General features: G+C 39.8%; 1 protein-coding gene across 6 annotated transcripts in view; it reads right to left on the bottom strand.

Moving 5' to 3' along the window:
• tmem70 (transmembrane protein 70) overlaps positions 1-19,048 on the bottom strand; it is a 46,217-nt gene that overhangs the window by 18,781 nt on the left and 8,388 nt on the right. For 3 of the 6 annotated variants that reach the window (XM_059983054.1, XM_059983063.1, XM_059983044.1), the window contains exons 2-3: positions 17,503-17,605; positions 15,810-16,143 (exon numbers count right to left, since the gene is read on the bottom strand). In XM_059983054.1, the coding sequence (XP_059839037.1) occupies positions 15,810-16,143; positions 17,503-17,605 (437 nt within the window). Of the gene's footprint in view, positions 1-2,270; positions 5,434-15,809; positions 16,144-17,502; positions 17,606-19,048 lie in introns of those variants that run through there. The other 3 variants (XM_059983038.1, XM_059983034.1, XM_059983024.1) reach the window with 3 other exon arrangements.

The raw sequence follows: 19,048 nt of genomic DNA, 5'->3' as shown, positions 1-19,048 counted from the left end.
CTGTTTTCTGCAGGGATCAGTCCCTACATGACTCCCTTGTTTATTTGTTCCTCCCCACTGATCCTCCTCCTGACACTTAACCTTGCAAGTGGAACAAGTGCCGCACCTCCTCCTTCACTACTATTCAGGGCCCCAAACAGTCTTTCCTGGTGAGGCGACACTTCACCTGTGAGTTTGCTCAGGCCATTTACTGTGTCCGGTGCTTCCACTGCGGCCTCCTGTATATTGGTGAGACCTGACATAGATTGGGAGACTGCTTCGCCAAGAACCTATGCTCTGTTTGCCAGAAGAAGCGGGATCTCCCAGTGGCCCCCATTATAATTCCACTTTCTATTCCCATTCCAATATGTCTATCCATGGCCTTCTCTACTGTTGTGATGAGCCCACACTTAGGTTGGAGGAGCAACACTTTGTATTCCGTCTGGGTAGCCCCCAACCTGATGGCATGAATATTGACTTCTCGAACTTCCAGTAACATCCCCCCTTTTACCATTCCCCATCCCCCTTTCCGTCTCTCACTTTATCTCCTTGTCTGCCCATCACCTCCCTCTGGTGCTCCTCCCCCCCTTTCTTTCTTCCATGGCCTTCTATCCTCTCTTATTAGATTCCCCTTCTCCAGCCCTGTATCTCTTTCACCAATCAACATCCCAGTGCTTTACATCATCCCCCAATGCTCCCCCACCGGTTTCACCTATCACCTGGTGGTTCTTTCTCCTCTCCCCCACCTTTTAAATCTAATCCTCATCTTTTTTTACTCCTGCTGAAACATTGACTATACCCTTTTCCACGGATGCTGCTTGGCCTGCTGAGATCCTCCAGCACTTTGAGTGTGTTGCCAACAACCAATTCTTGCTGACATTTTTCATTAAAAAATCACTAAGCCTCCCCTGTGGTGAAATGGTTGTAACAGATTTTCTAAGACTCGATCTTAGCCAAGCAACTGACAAAATTTAAACAAATAGCATGATCACAGGAAATCTGTTGTTAAACTGATTGGAAAACACTGCAATATTAAGTCATACAGAATAGAATATAGTTAATTTTCAGGGTGCAAGAGCAATAAAATGAAAAAAAAGAGACAAAGAGCTCCTAGTAAAAACAACAATAAAGCATTCAGAGAATGGATATCCGTGTTACCAGATTAAATGCAAGGTTCCTTCAGCATACTACTGAAACTTTTTCCCTTCTATTTTCACACCCAGCATGGACTGGGAAAGATAAACACATTTTCAAAATGACTAAACAAGGATGCCAGTCTAAGAAAAATGATTTAAGATCAAATTCAGCTTTTATTTTTCCTTTGGAGTCAAGGATCTCAAGTAGCAGAAGGTAAAAAGATGTGAACAGACACTTTCAGGTATATCTAAGCATACCTAAATTTTTTAGGGACATGGAAGCCAGACATTACAGGATCTCCCAAAGTGCAACACCTCATGCTTGCCCAAATGAAACTCTATATGCCATTTCTCATTCCATATCAGTAACTGATCTATAACGCACTGTGATTTTTGATAGTCCTTTACACTCTCCACAACTCCACCAATTTTGGCATCATCTGCAAACTTGCTAAAATACTCATTAGATATTTTAAACTAAGATCCTGATAAACATCGCAGAGGTCCGAACGCTGATCCTTATGAGACACCACTGTTCAAGAACCTTCAACCAAGATAACAGCCTGATCTAACTTCTATGGCCAGTTGTTAAAAAGTAACTTCTAGCACTTAAATGTATTTTAAAAGAATTTTGTTTTAAGTTAATTTAACATTTTTAAGTCTCCACAATACCATTTAAAAATTGTTCAAAGACTATCAAAGTCAGCAGAGTAACTGGATCTTTAGTTAGGGTTTCTGGAGGAATAGATTGAGAAAGGCAAGTGCATCTCTGGGGAAAATGTGGGTTGTGGGGGATGCAAGAGGGCAGCTGGCCAGATTATGCACAATCCAGTCCAATACTAGATGCCAGCAATAATGGGTACCATTTAACATTTATACAAGGGGTGATTGATACATTCATGGCCTAAGGTAGGAGACAATTTGAGAAAACCTAGCACATTTATTTTTCCTACATTTACACATGGTCGTGGATTCTTTCTTTGTAGAAGTCAGCATCTTGGACCTCCAGAGGCGGGCCACAGCGTGGGGTGACTGATAAGGTCATGGGCTGCAGTAGAAGGAGATGAGTAATTAACTTCAAACTTTCTGCATAATCACTCAAAGAGTTGACCTGCATGTGCTTGTAATGAGAGCTGTATAACTCATCTCCTTCTACCTTGGGCCACAAACTTATCAATCACCCATCTGTGGAAACTTTCCGGAGGTCAAAGATCCGCATGCTCCATGAACGCTGAACTAAGTGTGTAAATGTAGGAGGGGACCATATTGAAAAATAAATGTTCTAGGTTTTCTAAAATTGACTCCTACCTTAGGCCATGAACTTATCAATCACCCCTCGGAATTCCATATTTTGTCCCTTCCCTTTCTTAAATAACTGTGTCACAAGAGGTGAGAAGAGAGCATGACCTGGATGGTGGGAGTCCTTGATGATGAATGCTGCTTTCTTGAGGCAGCATTCCTTTTAGATGTGCTCAGTGGTGGGAGGGCTTTGCCCGTGACAGACTGGGCTGCATCCACCACCCTCTGTACACAATTCCATTCTTGAGCATTGTTGTTTCCATTCCAGCTCATGATGCAACCAGTCAGGATGCTCTCCTCTGTACATTTGTAGAAGTCTGTCAAAGTTTTGGATGACATGCCAAATCTGCGCAAATGTCTAAGGAAGTAGTGGTACTACTGTGCCTTTGCTGTGATGGCACTTGCGTGCTAGTCCGAGGACATCCACTGCCTCTCCTTTGCCCACCCTACTTGTTACTTCCTCAAAAAACCCAAACAGATTTGTCAGGCAAGATTTCCCTTTACAGAAACCATGCTGACTTTGACCTGTTTTATCATTAGTCTCGAAGTACCTCGTGTTGTTGCATGAACAAAGTCACTGGAGAAAATTACTGGTTGATACAAAGCAGCTTCTTTATTTGACAAAACAAGGTACAGCAGGCATCATATGGAGACACTTTCCATGGAAAGGTCTGCTGGTCCAATTTGGGGTTCCATATTTTATGTGTCAAACATTGAAGGATAACTCCATATTTACAATGTAAGGACAATGCTTTCTTTGAAACTACATACAACCTTCACACCTTCTGATTCACATCAACACACAGACACCCAAATGAATCAGCATTGGTTGGATTGGAATTCACAGCTTTTAGGAACCCATTGTTCAGAGCTGCACTCCAGATTAAATCCACAATACATTTTCAAAAGAGAAGACTGGTAGCCAAAGTCAATTGCTAAATGCATATGCCATAAACCCAAAAATCACTCCAACACCTCAAAGTTTCATCCTTAATAATTTCTTTCCCTAGTTTATTAAATTGAATATGAACATCGAAAAGCTGCATACATGGAGGGAGAAAGCACTACTGCAGAACAATGAGCTTTCATCAGTGCTGATGAAGTGATAAAGTAAGCACATTTTAACTTGCAAATAATTTGCATTTTAATTGCAAAGAGAAAAGGAATGTCTGCAATGGCTCCGGAGATGAACTCTGTCCAGATGACATCATGTGAAGGGTAGTGAATGATTGTTATCACAGTAAATCTGTATGCAAGAATGCAAATGGTGAGATGGATGAAGCCAGAAGAGAAAGCTAAACTAACAATGCTGAAACTGAGATGAAGGTACATAGCACGTTTATACTGGGTTACATGGGAATACTGAGAAGAAATCAGGTGGAATGCAGGATTATAGACAATAGGTGCAGGAGTCGGCCATTCGGCCCTTCGAGTCAGCACCGCCATTCAATGTGATCATGGCTGATCATCCACAATCAGCACCCCATTCCTGCCTTCTCCCCATATCCCTTGACTCCGCTATCTTTAAGAGCTCTATCTAACTCTTTCTTGAAAGCGTCCAGAGAATTGGCCTCCACTGCCTTCTGAGGCAGAGCATTCCATAGATCCACAATTCTCTGGGTGAAAAGGTTCTAAATGGCCTACCCCTTATTCTTAAACTGTGGCCTCTGGTTCTGGACTCCCCCAACATTGGGAACATGTTTCCTGGCCTCTAGCGTGTCCAATCCCTTAATAATCTTATATGTTTCAATCAGATTCCCTCTCATCCTTCTAAATTCCAGTGTATACAAGCCCAGTCACTCCAATCTTTCAACATATGACGGTCCCACCATCCTGGGAATTACTCCCTCAATAGCAGGAATGTCCTTCCTCAAATTTGGAGACCTAAACTACACACAATACTCCAGGTGTGGTCTCACCAGGGCCCTGTACAGCTGCAGAAGGACCTCTTTGCTCCTATATTCAACTCTCCTTGTTATGAAAGCCAACATGCCATTAGCTTCCTTCACTACCTGCTATACCTGCATGCTTACTTTCAGTGACTGATGTACAAGAACACCTAGATCTCGTTGTACTTCCCCTTTTCCTAACTTGACACCATTCAGATAGTAATCTGCCTTCCTGTTCTTGCCACCAAAGTGGATAACCTCACATTTATCCACATTAAACTGCATCTGCCCACTCACCCAACCTGTCCAAGTCACCCTGTGTTCTCCTAACATCCTCCTCATATTTCACACTGCCGCCCAGCTTTGTGACATCTGTAAATTTGCTAATGTTACTTTTAATCCCTTCATCTAAATTGTTAATGTATATTGTAAATAGCTGCAGTCCCAGCACCAAGCCTTGCAGTACCCCACTAGTCACTGCCTGCCATTCTGAGAAGGACCCGTTAATCCCTATTCTTTGTTTCCTGTCTGCCAAACAATTTTCTATCTATGTTGGTACCCTGCCCCCAATACCATGTGCTCTAATTTTGCCCATTAATCTCCTTTGTGGGACCTTATCAAAGGTTTTCTGAAAGTTCAGGTACACTACATCCACGGGCTCTCCCTTGTCCATTTTCATAGTTACATCCTCAAAAAATTCCAGAAGATTAGTCAAGCATGATTTCTCCTTTGTAAATCCTTGCTGACTCTGTTACTGCTATCCAAATGTGCCGCTATTTCATCTTTTATAATTGACTCCAGCATCTTCCCCACCACTGATGTCAGGCTAACTGGTCTATAATTCTTATAAGGGACAGGCAAACAGCGTTTGCTTTCTCAAGTGTAAAAAAAAGCTGCATACAAACAAAATTTGAAGTCCAAGTGAAGCCATACCATTTGATATGCAAAAAATGAGGGGGAAGGTATACAGATCTGTTGTTTTTCTCTTCCCACTTTCTCTTTCCAACTTGTACTCATTTTCGCACTTTCCCAATTCTGATGTGGAGTCATTGTCCAAACATGCTGAGTTCCTGGCACTTTCAGTATTTGTTAAATCTCTGGTTGAAAAGCAAAACAGACACAGAGGATCCCTGCAAAGCAGAAGGAAAGGAAAGAAATAAGAAAAGTGAAGATATGCTTAAATCTGGTCTTCTTGTTTGCATTGAGGTCAATGCAGTTTGTGCTTGCTTTGAATAACAAAACATGAAGGCAACTTCACAAACACCCAAGGTCCCTGATGACCCTATGATCTGTCTCTGAGGCTGATGTGAGATCATCCTTCAAGAGGGCGACTCTACAAAAAGCATCTGGCCCAGACGATATATCTGGCCGAAAACCTGTGCTAATCATCGGGCATCTTCAACCAGTAGTACTTCCATGATGAAGTGTTTTGAGAAGTTGGTCATAAGGCCATAAGACATAGGAGCAGAATTAGGCCATTTGGCCCATTGAGTCTGCTCAGCCATTCAATCATGACCAACTTTTTTTTTCTCTCTTCCCCAAGCCCAGTTTCCGGACTTCTCCCTGTAACCATCGATGCCATGTCCAATCAAGAACCTATCAATCTCTGCCTTAAATACACCCAATGACCTGGCCTCCACAGTTGCATATGGCAACAAATTCCACAAATTCGCTACCCTTTGGCAAAAGAAATTTCTCTGCATCTCTATTTTGGGGTTGTGCCCTCTTGTCCTAGACTGTTCCACCATGGGAAACATCCTTTCCACATCTACCATGTCTAGGCCTTTCAACATTTGAAAGGTTTCAACTAGATCCTCTCTCATACTTCTGAATTCCAACCAGTACAGACCCAGAGCCATCAAACATTCCTCGTAAAATAACCTTTTCATTCCTGGAATCATCCTTGTGAACCTCCTCTGGACCCTCTCCAATGCCTACACATCTTTTCTAAGATGAGGGGCCCAAAACAGTTCACAATACTCAAGGTGAGGCCTCACCAGTGCCTTATAAAGCCTCAGCATCACATCCTTGCTCTTGTATTCCAGATCTCTTGAAATTAATGCTAACATGGCATTTTCCTTCCTCATCATGAAGCATATCATCTCCTGCCTGAGGAGTGACCTGGATACACTGCAGTTTATCATTACAAAAGTCAAGAGCAGGTGCCATTTCTCTTCACTCAGTTCTGAAACATCTTGAAAATAAAGATGTAAACAGCATGTCAACACTATCATCCCCTCGAAAACCATCACTAAGCTCCAAAGCCTGGCCCTTGGTACCTCCCTGTACAACTGAGTCCATAATTTCCTCAACAATAGATTGGGTGCTACAGTAGCACAACGCTATTACAAGCTCAGGATGTTCCAGAGTTTGGCGTTCAATTCTGGTGTCATTCTGCAAGGAATCTCTATGCGCCTCCCTGTAGAATGCATGGGTTTTCTCCAGGTCCTCCACAGTCCAGATATACTGGGTAGGTTCACTGGTCATTGTAAATTGTCCCGTGATTAGAGCAGAGCTAATTAGCTTTGTCAGGGGTAGCTGGGGCAGCATGTCTCAAAGGGCTGGAAGTGCCTACTACACGCAGTACTAGATAAATAAACAAACATTTAATCCGCCACCACCTTCAACATGGGTGGACAAAAAGGCTGTGCATTTAGCCCCCTGCTCAAATTTATGATTGTGTGGATAAGTACAGCTCCAATACTGTATTTAAGTTTGCTGACAACACCACTGCTGTTGGCTGATTCAAAAGTGGCGATGAATCAACATGTAGGAGGGAGAATGAAGATCTGGTTGAGTGGTGTCACAACCACCTCTCACTCAATGTCAGCAAAAACCAAAACCAAAGAGCTGATTATCAGCTATAGAAGGAAGAAGCCTGAGGTCCATAAGCCAGTCCTCAGTAGGCAAATGGCAGTGGAGAGGGTAGTAGCTTTGAATTTCTTGGTGTTAACATATTAGAGGATCTGTCCTGGGATCAGCATGCAAGTGCAATTACAAAGGCACAGCACCTTCCCTACTTTCTTGGAAGTCTGCATCAATTCAGCATGCCACTGAAAACATTCAAAGCTCTACAAATGCAGTGGAGAGTATCTCAACTGATTTCATCAGAGCTTCATATGGAAACGTCAATGCCCAGAAAAAGAAAAGGCAACAGAAAGGGGTGGATACAGCCCAAATCATCATCAGCAAAGCCCGCCCCTCCCCCCACCATTGAGTACATTTACTTGGAGCACTTCCACAAGGAAGCAGCATCAATCATCAAATATCTCCTTCATTGTGGTTATGCCTTTTTCTTGCTACTATTATCAGGTAGGAGGCACATGAGCCATAGGACCCAAACCACCATGTTCAGAAAAGTTATGACGCTGCAACCATCAGGGCTGGATAACTTCAGTCACTACTCTTCTGAACTACAGAATCACTTTCAAGGACTCTTTACATTTTATATTCTCAGTATTATTTTTATTTGCACTATTTGTCTTGTTTACCACAGTGGTTTCTTGATATCCATGACTGTTTATGCAGTATTTTGTAAATTATATTGATTTTTTTTCCATGTAAATATTTGCAAGAAAATGGATCTCAAGGTAATATATTGTAACATATATGTACTTCAATCATAAATATACTTTGCACTTGAACTTGTAAAGCAAACATTCAGAAAAAGTGATGCGGAATGCCAGGTATGGGTGCTTAAGGCAAAGACGATACTAAATTTCTATGAATTGTGGGATAACACAAGATTCCCCAAGCGTGCAACATACATGTAGCTGATATATTTAAGACATGGCTGGATAGATTTTTACATAGTAAGGGAATTAAGGGTTATGGGGTAAAGGCAGGTAGGTGGAGATGAGCCCTTGGCCAGATCAGCCATGATCTTATTGAATGGTGGAGCAGCTCAATGGGCCAGATGACCTACTCCTGATCCTATTTCTTAAGTTCTTCTGTATATGAGAAAGACTGCAAAATTCTATTAATTTATTCAAGACAATTTCCTCTAAGTTGGTTCCTATTGGAGAAGATTTCTACAAACAAGTATTTGTTGACAGTACATGCAATGCCCAGATTATCCAATCTGCAGACATTAAAATTACAATATTATAGGCCATTTTTATCTTACCAGTCTTCAAGCTTGCTTTTCTAACCACCTGCATGCCTGGGATCCAGTCACTCAGCACACCACTGGGAGATGGAACCAGCAGGTGAATATCAGCATTCAGCGCTTCAACTCTACCAAGATTTTCTGTACCCAGCTGGACCAATTACCTCACCAATACGGTAAAGCTATGCTTTTTTTCCAGGCATGGTTTATGACTCATTTTGGGACTCCTGGGCAGGGTGAGGAGAAAATAAATTTGGATAACATTATCCATACAATTCTTTACTCAAGATACCAGTCAACAAGGTGGTGGTTTTTTGACCTTTTTTTCTGCTTTTTTTTTGAAGCCAGTGATGAAGCCATTCTAAAACAGAATACCATTGTGATGGTACTGCATGGTTAATGGCTTTCACGTTAACCATCTGATGAAACTAAGGAAATTGTACTCATCAGTGCACGTACAAAGGGCTGAGCACAGCCTCTTTCATGTTCTAGCTAACATTGAATAGAATGGGGTCAGTGCAAGGAGTTTGTGACAAACTACAGACAGTGTGGTTGCAAATTAATGAGGAATTGTTGACAGGTGTCCAATTGCATTTCAGAACCCAATTTAGAAGTTCACAAAGATTCCGCACATCTAAAACTTTGAAAAATTTCTATAGATGTGTGGAGGAGAGTATGCTGATTGGTTGCATCACAGCCTAGTATGGAAACACCAATGCCCTCAATTGGAAAATCCTACAAAATCACGGGTAAAGCTCATCTACACAGAGCATTGTCATAGGAAAGCATCAGGGACCCCCACCATCCAGGTTATGCTCTCTTCTCGCTGCTGCCATTGGGAAGGTCGTACAGAGGCCTCAGGACCCACAGTTTTACCCATCAGCCATCAGGCTCTTGAACCAGAGAGGACAACTTCACTTCCCCATCACTGAACTGCTCCCACAACCTATGAATAAATTTCAAGGACTCTTCATCTCATGTTTTCCACATTTATTGCTTATTTATTTATTTTCCTTTCTTTTTGTATTTGCAGTTTGTTGTCTTTTGCACATTATTTGTCCATCCATTTGAGTGTGGTCTTTCATTGATTCTATTATTGTTGTTGGATTTATTGAGTATGCTTGCGAGAAAACGAATCTAAGGGTTGTATACGGTGATGTATATTAAATTTGATAAATTTACTTTGAACTTCAAACCAAATTGGGAAGCAATTTTCAACAGTATATCAATTACAAGAGGTGCTAAATAATGGCAACTTTCCAAATTCACTGCAGAGATGCTACAAGGAATCCCAAGAACACCCCTGGAGGGAAAAACAACAATAATTTTCTCACTTATTTGAAATGGTCCCTGATCAAATATTCAATAAACGTATCCAATTAACTACAATTATCAAAATATTAAATGACACACACTCTAATCCAGCTTCCTTGTTCACTGCCCAGCCATATCTAATAACAACTTGTTTATTGCACAAATACACACAATCAAAACTTGATAATTACTAATAAACACATTTGAAGTATAATGACCCCAGACTATTTTTTCAATTGTTGAGCACATGTAAATATATTTAAAGAGAACAAAAAAGGTGAGGTTTTCATATATATGTATATAAAGATTTGCTGTTCATGGTTATACAATAACTAAATTTTCAATTCATATTTCAATGTGAAATCATCTACAATTTCACTGCCTTTCAGACCCAAGTGCAATGTGTAGTACAAATGAGGAAATTATCACCAAACAGATGCACAATTATCAAGTCATCAGAATGTCTGTGAAGATTCATTGCCAGCTAAAATACAACTAGATTTTTTAAAGAATTTTCAGATACTAATAGGATTCTTACTACACTGTCAGAAAAATCATCTGACATCCAGAAGAAAAATACCTGTTCAGAGTTTGGAGAAACAGAAGAGCTTGAATTTCAAAGCAATTATTTCAATATGAAATAAATACAAATATGAAGTGGATATGACAGCAATCAATAGTTAGAAAATTATTCATCGCAAGTATTATGGTTTAGTCTGGTGCTCCTCTCCCAAATTTGAGAAACTAAGTTTCATAACTATGCGATATGTTCTACAATTTAAATTTACTCAGCATCTTGATTGATTCCTGGGATGGCAGGACTTTCATATGAAGAAAAACTGGATCAACTAGGCTTGTACTCACTGGAATTTAGAAGATTGAGGGGGGATCTTATTGAAACGTATAAAATTCTAAAGGGATTGGACAGGCTAAATGCAGGAAGATTGTTTCCGATGTTGGGGAAGTCCAGAACGAGGGGTCACAGTTTAAGGATAAAGGGGAAGCCTTTTAAGACCGGGATGAGGAAAAACTTCTTCACACAGAGAATGATGAATCTGTGAAATTCTCTGCCACAGGGAACAGTTGAGGCCGGTTCATTGGCTATACTTAAGAGGAAGTTAGATATGGCCCTTGTGGCTAAAGGGATCAGGGAATATAGAGAGAAAGCAGTTACAGGGTTTTGAGTTGGATGATCAGCCATGATCATACTGAATGGTGGTGCAGGCTCGAAGGGCCAAATGGCCTACTCCTGCACCTATTTTCTATGTTTCTATCTTCATATGAAAAAGGTGATAATTAATGTGTTTCCACCACCTAGTGGCAAAAAACTTAAAACATTTGCCGATTTAACACTGCAGACAATATCTAATTTCAGAATTGCTTATTTTCACTTAGTAAAACATGAACCATAATATAAAAATTGCCATTAGCAAAGATGATCAAATAAGCAATATAATTTGGTTTAGTGGCAGAGCAATGCCAAACAATGGGCCTCATTTCCTCAAATGGCCTCAACCAGCTCTTGTAAATGCCTTTAAACAAATGGTTCTTCAAATAATGAGCTACATTCTTTTTATTTATTGATAAATTTACATGTATCACCAGGAGCAATATTATCACTGATCTTAATTCTTTGATTTGATTAACTATAAAAAAAGTATGTAGAGCAACACACAAAATGCCGGAGGAACTCCATAAGTCCAGCTGCTGACTCTTTTCCATTGATGCCGCCTGACCTGCTGAATTCCTCAGAATTTTGTGTGTGTTGCTTTGAATTTCAAACATCCACAGATTTTCTTGTGTTTGTGAAAAATGTAGAGCTGGAATGGAGTAGAGCAGATTAAATGTGCCAGATTTCCCGTCTCTATGTCCCAAAAATAGAAAAAAAAATAGAAGTCTGTTTAACACATAATAATTATGACCAAAAATGGCTTTAATTTTCAATTAATATGTAAATATTTAACTTCCTTCTTTTACCAATAGCCTGAAAGTTCTTCATCCAAAAATTATTGGATCATTACAGGAAAAGTTTTTTCTTAAAATACTGGAGCAGAGAGCTTTGTTACAACATGGGAAACAAAAAATTGAACTGAATGAGCTTTATTGTCATTACACATAGGTACAATGAAACTCTGGCTTCCTCTCAGGCACTCAAATGAAGCGGTAGATAAAAACAAGGCAGTAATAGAAAAACGGTATTAAATAGATAAGTAGCAGAAAATAAGTTACAGCAGCACCAGAATGTCACAGTAATGCACAAAGTGCCATTAGTGCAAGTATTTGAGTCCTTGTGTGTGCTCACAGTTTCAGTCATTGTTCTGTGGGAGTGGTGTGAAGGAGGCCACAGCTCTGGGGTAGAAGCTGTTCCTCTGTCTATTTGTTCTGTTAGTGTCCTGAACCTTTTGCTGGATGGAAATGGGTCAGACAGGGAGTGGCCGGGGCGTGTGGAGTCTCTGGTTATGCTGATTACTTTCCTCCCGAGTCTGCTGGAATAGATGATGTCCAGTCCTGGAAGCTCCATCCCATATACTTATTAAGTACACATACTTATTAAATACTACACTCATACAAATATAACTGAATTTCTATAAAGGAATTATACAGTAACACAGCTAGTGAGTTTTATTACAAATTTGTTTTTCCAATAATCAACCTAGATTTTTCCTGGACTCTTAGCAGATTGCTCAGCCAGCTGGTGGAAATGTGAAGGTATTATGAAATGCTTGCCTTCCCTGCCAATTCGAAGAGTTCAAGTTAAATAGAGAAAAGACAAAATGATCTTTCAGAATAACACAAGTGAAAATAATAAGGACAGAAGGCAGGAGAATGGGGCCGAGAGGAAAAATGGATCAGCCATGATGAAATGGCAGAGCAGACTGAATGGGTGAAATGGCCTAATTCTGCTCCGATATCTTATGGTCTTAAAATGCTACACTTAGCAGTCAGGTTTCAGAGGGCATGGATATGACAAAGGGAATCTCTCAGATAGAGTGAGATTTCACAATCTCTACAACACAAAATCAACTCGCTCTCCCTTTCGCAGTTCTAGCAAAGGATATACAACCTGAAAAATCTAACCATTTCTCTTTTTGCAAATGGTTCCTGACCAGCTGAGTGATTCTAGCACTTTCTGTTTTTAAACAACACACACAAAATGCTGGTGGAATACAGCAGGCCAGGCAGCATCTATAGGGAGAAGCGCTGTCGATGTTTCAGGCCAAGACCCTTCGTCAGGACTAAGGGTCGTTTGAATTTCCAGCATCTGCAGATTTCCTCGTGTTTGCACTTTCTGCTTTTGTTTCAGATTTCCAGCATCTACCATTATTTCTAATTTTTATGGTAAAACAAAGTCTACTTAGGAAAGGGCAATATATACAAAGGCAAGTATGTACAACCAATTAGAGACAGCAGGGTAAAAAATGAACAAAGACCAGTATGATTGCTCTTTATCCGAATGTGTGCAGCATCCAGAAGATAGCTGAATTTATAGCACAAACAGAAATAAATAGGTTCGAAGAAACATTGCAAACTGTGATGGCAAAGTAACCAAGTTTGCCAAGTAAATGTTAAGAGTATATTTAATGGAGACACAAGAGACTGCAGATACTGGGAAATGGTCAAACAGCATCATTGGAGGCAAAGAGATATTTGATATTTTGGCACAACTCCGAACATCTAATAACATTTTGCCTTTACAGAAGCTGCTTGACCAATTGAGTTTTTCCAGCAGTGTTTTCTCCCCCACAAGAGGATATTTAAGCTTTAAAAGAGAAAATTGAGAATTAGGAAGGGCAATCCAGATATTAATGGATAAACGAGGGATCTCAACAAGCAACAGTGGGGGGTGGGGGGTGGGGGGAGAGAAACGACCTGAAAAAACTGCAAAGAGCTGAAAACATTGGTGGTAGCTGAAAATAATCCCCCAAATAGTAATAGCACTGAGCATAGTACGTGCTAGGAATTTAGAAGTGCATTTAATAAGGATTATGCAATACTCATGGGAGATTTTAATCTATTTGGAGACTGGGCTAACCAGATTATTAGTTGTGTGGAGGATGAATTCATGGAATATCTCAAGCATGGTTTCCTACAGCTGTACGTGAACAAACAACCACACTATAGCTCACCTAACAGCGGTATCAAGGAAAATACCTCTACTGGGGAAATGATAAGCGGGCACTTAGTAGATAATAGGATTGGACAGAGTCAACTTGGAGTCACATGACGAAAATATGTTTGACTAAATTGTTGGGACTTTGTTTCTAACTCGCAGAAAAGGATACTTGTTTCATACTTGTTTTATTAAATTCCAGAAAGCTTTGGTTAAATATCAAGTGAATATTAAACATGATATAGGGTAACACCCTGAACTTGTCTGACAACTAAGACAAAACAACAGAAAGCTGTAACCAGAAGGGTACCACATGAAACACTGCATTAAAGTTGGTCACATGACTTTTCCTGCATTACAGCAATCAGCAAATGATGCCAAGTCCACCACTTAGTCAGCCTGCTGAAAATCATACGATATAGGAGCAAAATTAGGCCATTTGAGTCTGCTCCGCCATTTCAACATGGCTGATCCATTTCCCTCTCAACACCAAATTCCTGCCTTCTCCCCATCTCTTCGTGCCTTGACTAATTAAAAATCTATCATCCTCTACCTTAAATACTGTACACCTAATGAATTGGCCTCCACAGCCATTATGGCGGTGAATTCTATAGATTCACCATTCTCTGGCTAAAGAAATTCCTCCACATCTACATTCTAAATGGGCATCCCTCTATTCTGAGTCTGTGTCCTCTGGTCTTAGACTTGCCCCACCATAGGAATCAGCCATTTCACATCCACGCTAATAAGGCCTTTCAACATTTGAAAGGTTTCAATGAATTCAAGTCTGGCAGTACTGTGGGCTTTTACTCAAGCAGCAAATACTGTGCATTGCAAATTTATAAATGGGCGAACATCAGTTAGACTATCTGGACTTGTACTTTAGATGAAGTTGGTAATTTACAAATACACACATTAAGTAATATCAATAGTTTATACAAGCCAAAGAAGGTTCCTTTGAAGCAATTTCTTACTATTTTGTAGATTAGCAAATTAGGAAGGGCATAGGCATCAGCACTGAACTTCAAAGCGAATGGTCCCAAGTTCGAATCCGTCTGGCTCCTTGAACACTTTCCACCCATGCTGGGTTGAGTGTCAAGCTAGCAACTTGGCCTCATTAAAAAAAAAGTCAAAATGCTACAGAAATGGTAAAAATGTGACCCAATGCACAAGGCATGAAAAGGAACAACACAACAAATTGGGCTCTATCACAAGCCTACACTTTTTGAACCCTACACGTTTGTATTGAACCTATTCCAAGATCAGAAAGAATGAAAGTAGTATGGGAACAGTGAGATGAAGAGTTACTCCTCATTCATTAAGTTCTAACAGACAAATCCTTATAAAATCAAAAGACACCCAATGGAATCTCTCTTTTGGCCCTCCTAGTCTTTTCAGCTCTCAGTATTAATTGCAGAGGCCCAAGCACATTTTATTACTGATCCTACAAAACACAGTGTGGAGGATATTAAAGTTGAAAAAGAAATAATCATTTTCAAATGATACAAGCATTTCCTATTGAGCAACTTCATTTGCTGCAGTACATCTAAGAATAATTCACAAATACCGTTTAAGCATTTTAGAAACAAAGCTAAAATTGAAAATAAAAATTCAGCAGGTCAAATACTAGAATTGTCCACAGCAATGATTTTGATAAAGCTCCATGAATCCATAGCATCAAAGCCGCTGAACCTATTGTGTATTTTGATACTTCATTTGCATTTCAGGTCGCTAATATTTACATTTTTAAAAATACAATATAAAGTTCTAAGTGTATAAAACTAAAAAGCATTACCAGCTCCAAATGATTAAAGAATTTTACTATGCAAACAAACTGTACACACAACCTCTTCACCCCGACCTCATTTCATTATCACTTTTGTAAATCGTCCAAATCAAAGGAAAAGGGTCGATCGTAACCCATAAGGTGATTATAATCATTTGGATACCAGAAAAGCACTGGATTTACTAACATTGATTTCTTATTTGCATAGAATGTGGTGAACATCTTGTTGACTCCAGGAACTTCAACATCCTTTTGATGGAAAATGGTTTTCTTCTGTTGGAGGAGGGCGTTGTAAGTGACTGCAGTGTAATTGTCAGTTTCTGCATTGTGATATAGGCGAATCACATAACCTTTAGTGAGGAGATGCAATACCACGGGATTTAAAAAAGTAAATAATCCAATTATGCCACAGAATGCTGCTTGTAATGCAGGGCTCTGAATTCCAAGGCCAGAGTGCAGAATGACATAAGGCATCATACAACAACTAAAAATGCTGGTGGAGTAAGAGAAGAACTTCACACCTGGAAAAATGAAAGTTATATATTTAAATGATTAATCAAGTTTACAATTTTAGTAGAAGGCTAAAAACATTTCTGCACAAACATAATGAACCATTTCAGCAAATCAAACACAAGAAATTATACTGTTTTACATTTATTGAATGACCAAATACTTGAAATTAACTGGTGCAGGAAAGGTGTTACAAACTTTGAGAAAAATACAGGTCACATTTAGTCCTTAAAAACTGCGTGATAGGCAGCAGGCAAACAGTGGGCATAAAGGGAGCCTTTTTGGATTGGCTGCCGGTTTCTAGTGGTGTTCCACAGGAGTCTGTGTTAGGACTACTACTTTGTACATTATAGGCCAATGATTTGGATGATGGAATTGATGGCTTTGTGGCCAAGTTTGTAGAAGATACAAAGATAGGTGGAAGGGCAGGTAGGGTTTAGAAAGCAGAGAGGCTGCAGAAAGACTAGGACAGAAGTGGCAGATGAGATAGTGTCCAGAAGTGTTTGGACATGCCCTTTGGTAGACGAAATAAAAGTGTAGACTACTTCCCAAATGGAAAGAAAATTCAAAAGGGTGAGGTGGAAAGGGACTTGGGAGTCCTCGTGCAGGATTCCCTAAAGATTAATTTTCAGGTTGAGTCGGTGGTAAGGAAGGCAAATGCAATGTCAGCACTCATTTTGAGAGGACTAGAATATAATAGCAATGATGCAATGCTGAGGCTGTAAAAGGCACTGGCAAGGCCTGACCTGGAGAATTGTGAGCAGCTTTGGGCCCTTTATCTTGGGAAGAATGTGGGTAAAATTGGGACAAGGTTCAAAGGAGGCTCATGAAAATGTTTCCAGGATTAAAAGCATAATCCATTGAAGAGCATTTGATGGCTCTCGGCCAATACTAACTGGAATTCAGAAGAATGAGGGGCGTTGAAAAGCCTCTCCTGTGGAGAGGTTGTTTTCTATGGTACAGAAGTCTGAGACCAGAGGACACAACCTCAGAATGCAAGGACATCCATTTAAAACAGAGAAGAGGAGGGATTCCTTTAGACAGAGAGTGGTGAATTTGTGGAATTCATTGCCACAGGCAGCTGTGGAGACCGTCATTGGGTATATTAAATTGACAAGTTGATAGATTCTTGATTAGCCAGGGCATAAAGGGTTACATGGAGAAGTCAAGAGATTGGGGCTGAGAGGGAAATGGACCAGCCTTCATGAAATAGCAGAGCAGACTAGTTGGGCCAAATGGCCTAATTTTGCTCCTATCTCTTATGGATTTATAGCCTTAAAATGTTCTTATTCATACACACAATTTCAGGTATTTCTCCTATTCAAATCATTTGTCATCAATAATAATCAGAAAGTAAAGCTGCCCCTTACCAAATACTGCCTTGGCCAAGTTTCCAGTGTAAATCAGTCGCCCCTCCCCAGTGTTTTCATCTGAACAAAAATAACGAAAATGTTGACTGCATGTAAGGTTAACCTGCAAAAGAAAAGAAAAATTCTTACAGTATCAAATAGAATCAAACCATGTCAAACACAATAGCCGGTATCTTTCAGCTGGAAAGCAAACAAGTGTGGATGCTGGAGAAAGAGTTAGCATTTAAAATTCATTCCAAAGAAAATGTCATTGGCCCAAAAAGATAATGTTTATTTTTCATACATGTTGCCTGAGCTCCTAAGGTTTTCCTGTTTTATTGATTGTTTTTTTAATTTCTTTAATTTACATAACAGTGGTAAGTTACAAAAGTCTTCAGAACTGCTTTTAACTAAATAATATATGCTAGGAAACAGAATTTTAAATCAAGTTACTCTCAACAAATAATCAAAGGCTAACTCTAAAAAGGGAAATCTCCCCTTTTCCTTAAACATAGAGCCTCATTCTCAAATCAGAATCTCTTATCCCATCAAGCTCAAAGTGAGCTGGCTATGTCTTTCAGGGTCCTGCCCAGAGTGAGTTTCTGATTTCAATTTCTCCTGCTCTACATGAACGTATTTTCCTTAGCTCAGCAACAATGTTAAAATTAAAGAGCATGTTTACTTAGAATATTAGCATCAATATACCCTATTTAAGGCACAAGAGAGAAGGTTATAGGGCAACTAAAGGTCTGAAGCTGGATAAGTCACCTGGACCAGATGACTCCAGAGTTTTGAAAGAGGAGGCATTAGAAATGATCTTTCATGAATCACTAGATTCTGGAAGACATGAAAATTGCAAAAGTCAGTCCACTCTTCAAGAAGGGAGAGAAGCAGAAGAAAGGAAACATCATTTAGTCATTAAAGATGACTATAAAAGATCATTAAAGGTAACTTTTTAAAATCATTATTAAAGATAAGGTCTCAGTACGTGGAGGCACATGATAAAAAAAGGCCATAGTCATCATGGCTTTCTCAAGGGAAAAATTTGCCTGACGAATCTGTTGGAATTCATTAAAGAAATAACAAGCAAGATAGCCAAAAGGAAATCGGTTGGTGTGTACTTTGATTTTCAGAAGGCCTTTAACAGGGTGCCACACGAGGCTGCTTAACAAGCTGGGAGCCCATGGTATTACAGGAAAGATAAAGCAGTGGCTGATTGCGGGAGGTAAAGAGTGGGAATAAAGGGAGCCTTTTCTGGTTAGCTGCCAATGACTAGTTGTGTTCCACAGGGGTCTGAGATAGGACTGGTTCTTTTTACATTATATGTCAACATTTTGGATGATGGGATTGATGGCTTTGTTGCTAAGTTTTTAAACGATATGAAGACAGGTGGTGGGGCAGGTAGTTTTGAGGAAGTAAAGAGACTACAGAAAGTCAGACAGATTAGGAGAATGGACAAAGAAATGGCAGATGGAATATAGTGTCGAGAAGAGTCATGCATTTGGGTAGAAGAAATTAAAGTGTTGACTATTTTGTAAATGGAGAAAATTTTTTTTTAAACTGAGGT

This window comes from Hypanus sabinus, chromosome 1 (assembly GCF_030144855.1).
Source record: "Hypanus sabinus isolate sHypSab1 chromosome 1, sHypSab1.hap1, whole genome shotgun sequence".
In the NCBI taxonomy this organism is placed as follows: Eukaryota; Metazoa; Chordata; class Chondrichthyes; order Myliobatiformes; family Dasyatidae; genus Hypanus; species Hypanus sabinus.
Note: the sequence above shows the minus strand (reverse complement) of the source record. Positions and strands in the feature narration are given on the sequence as shown.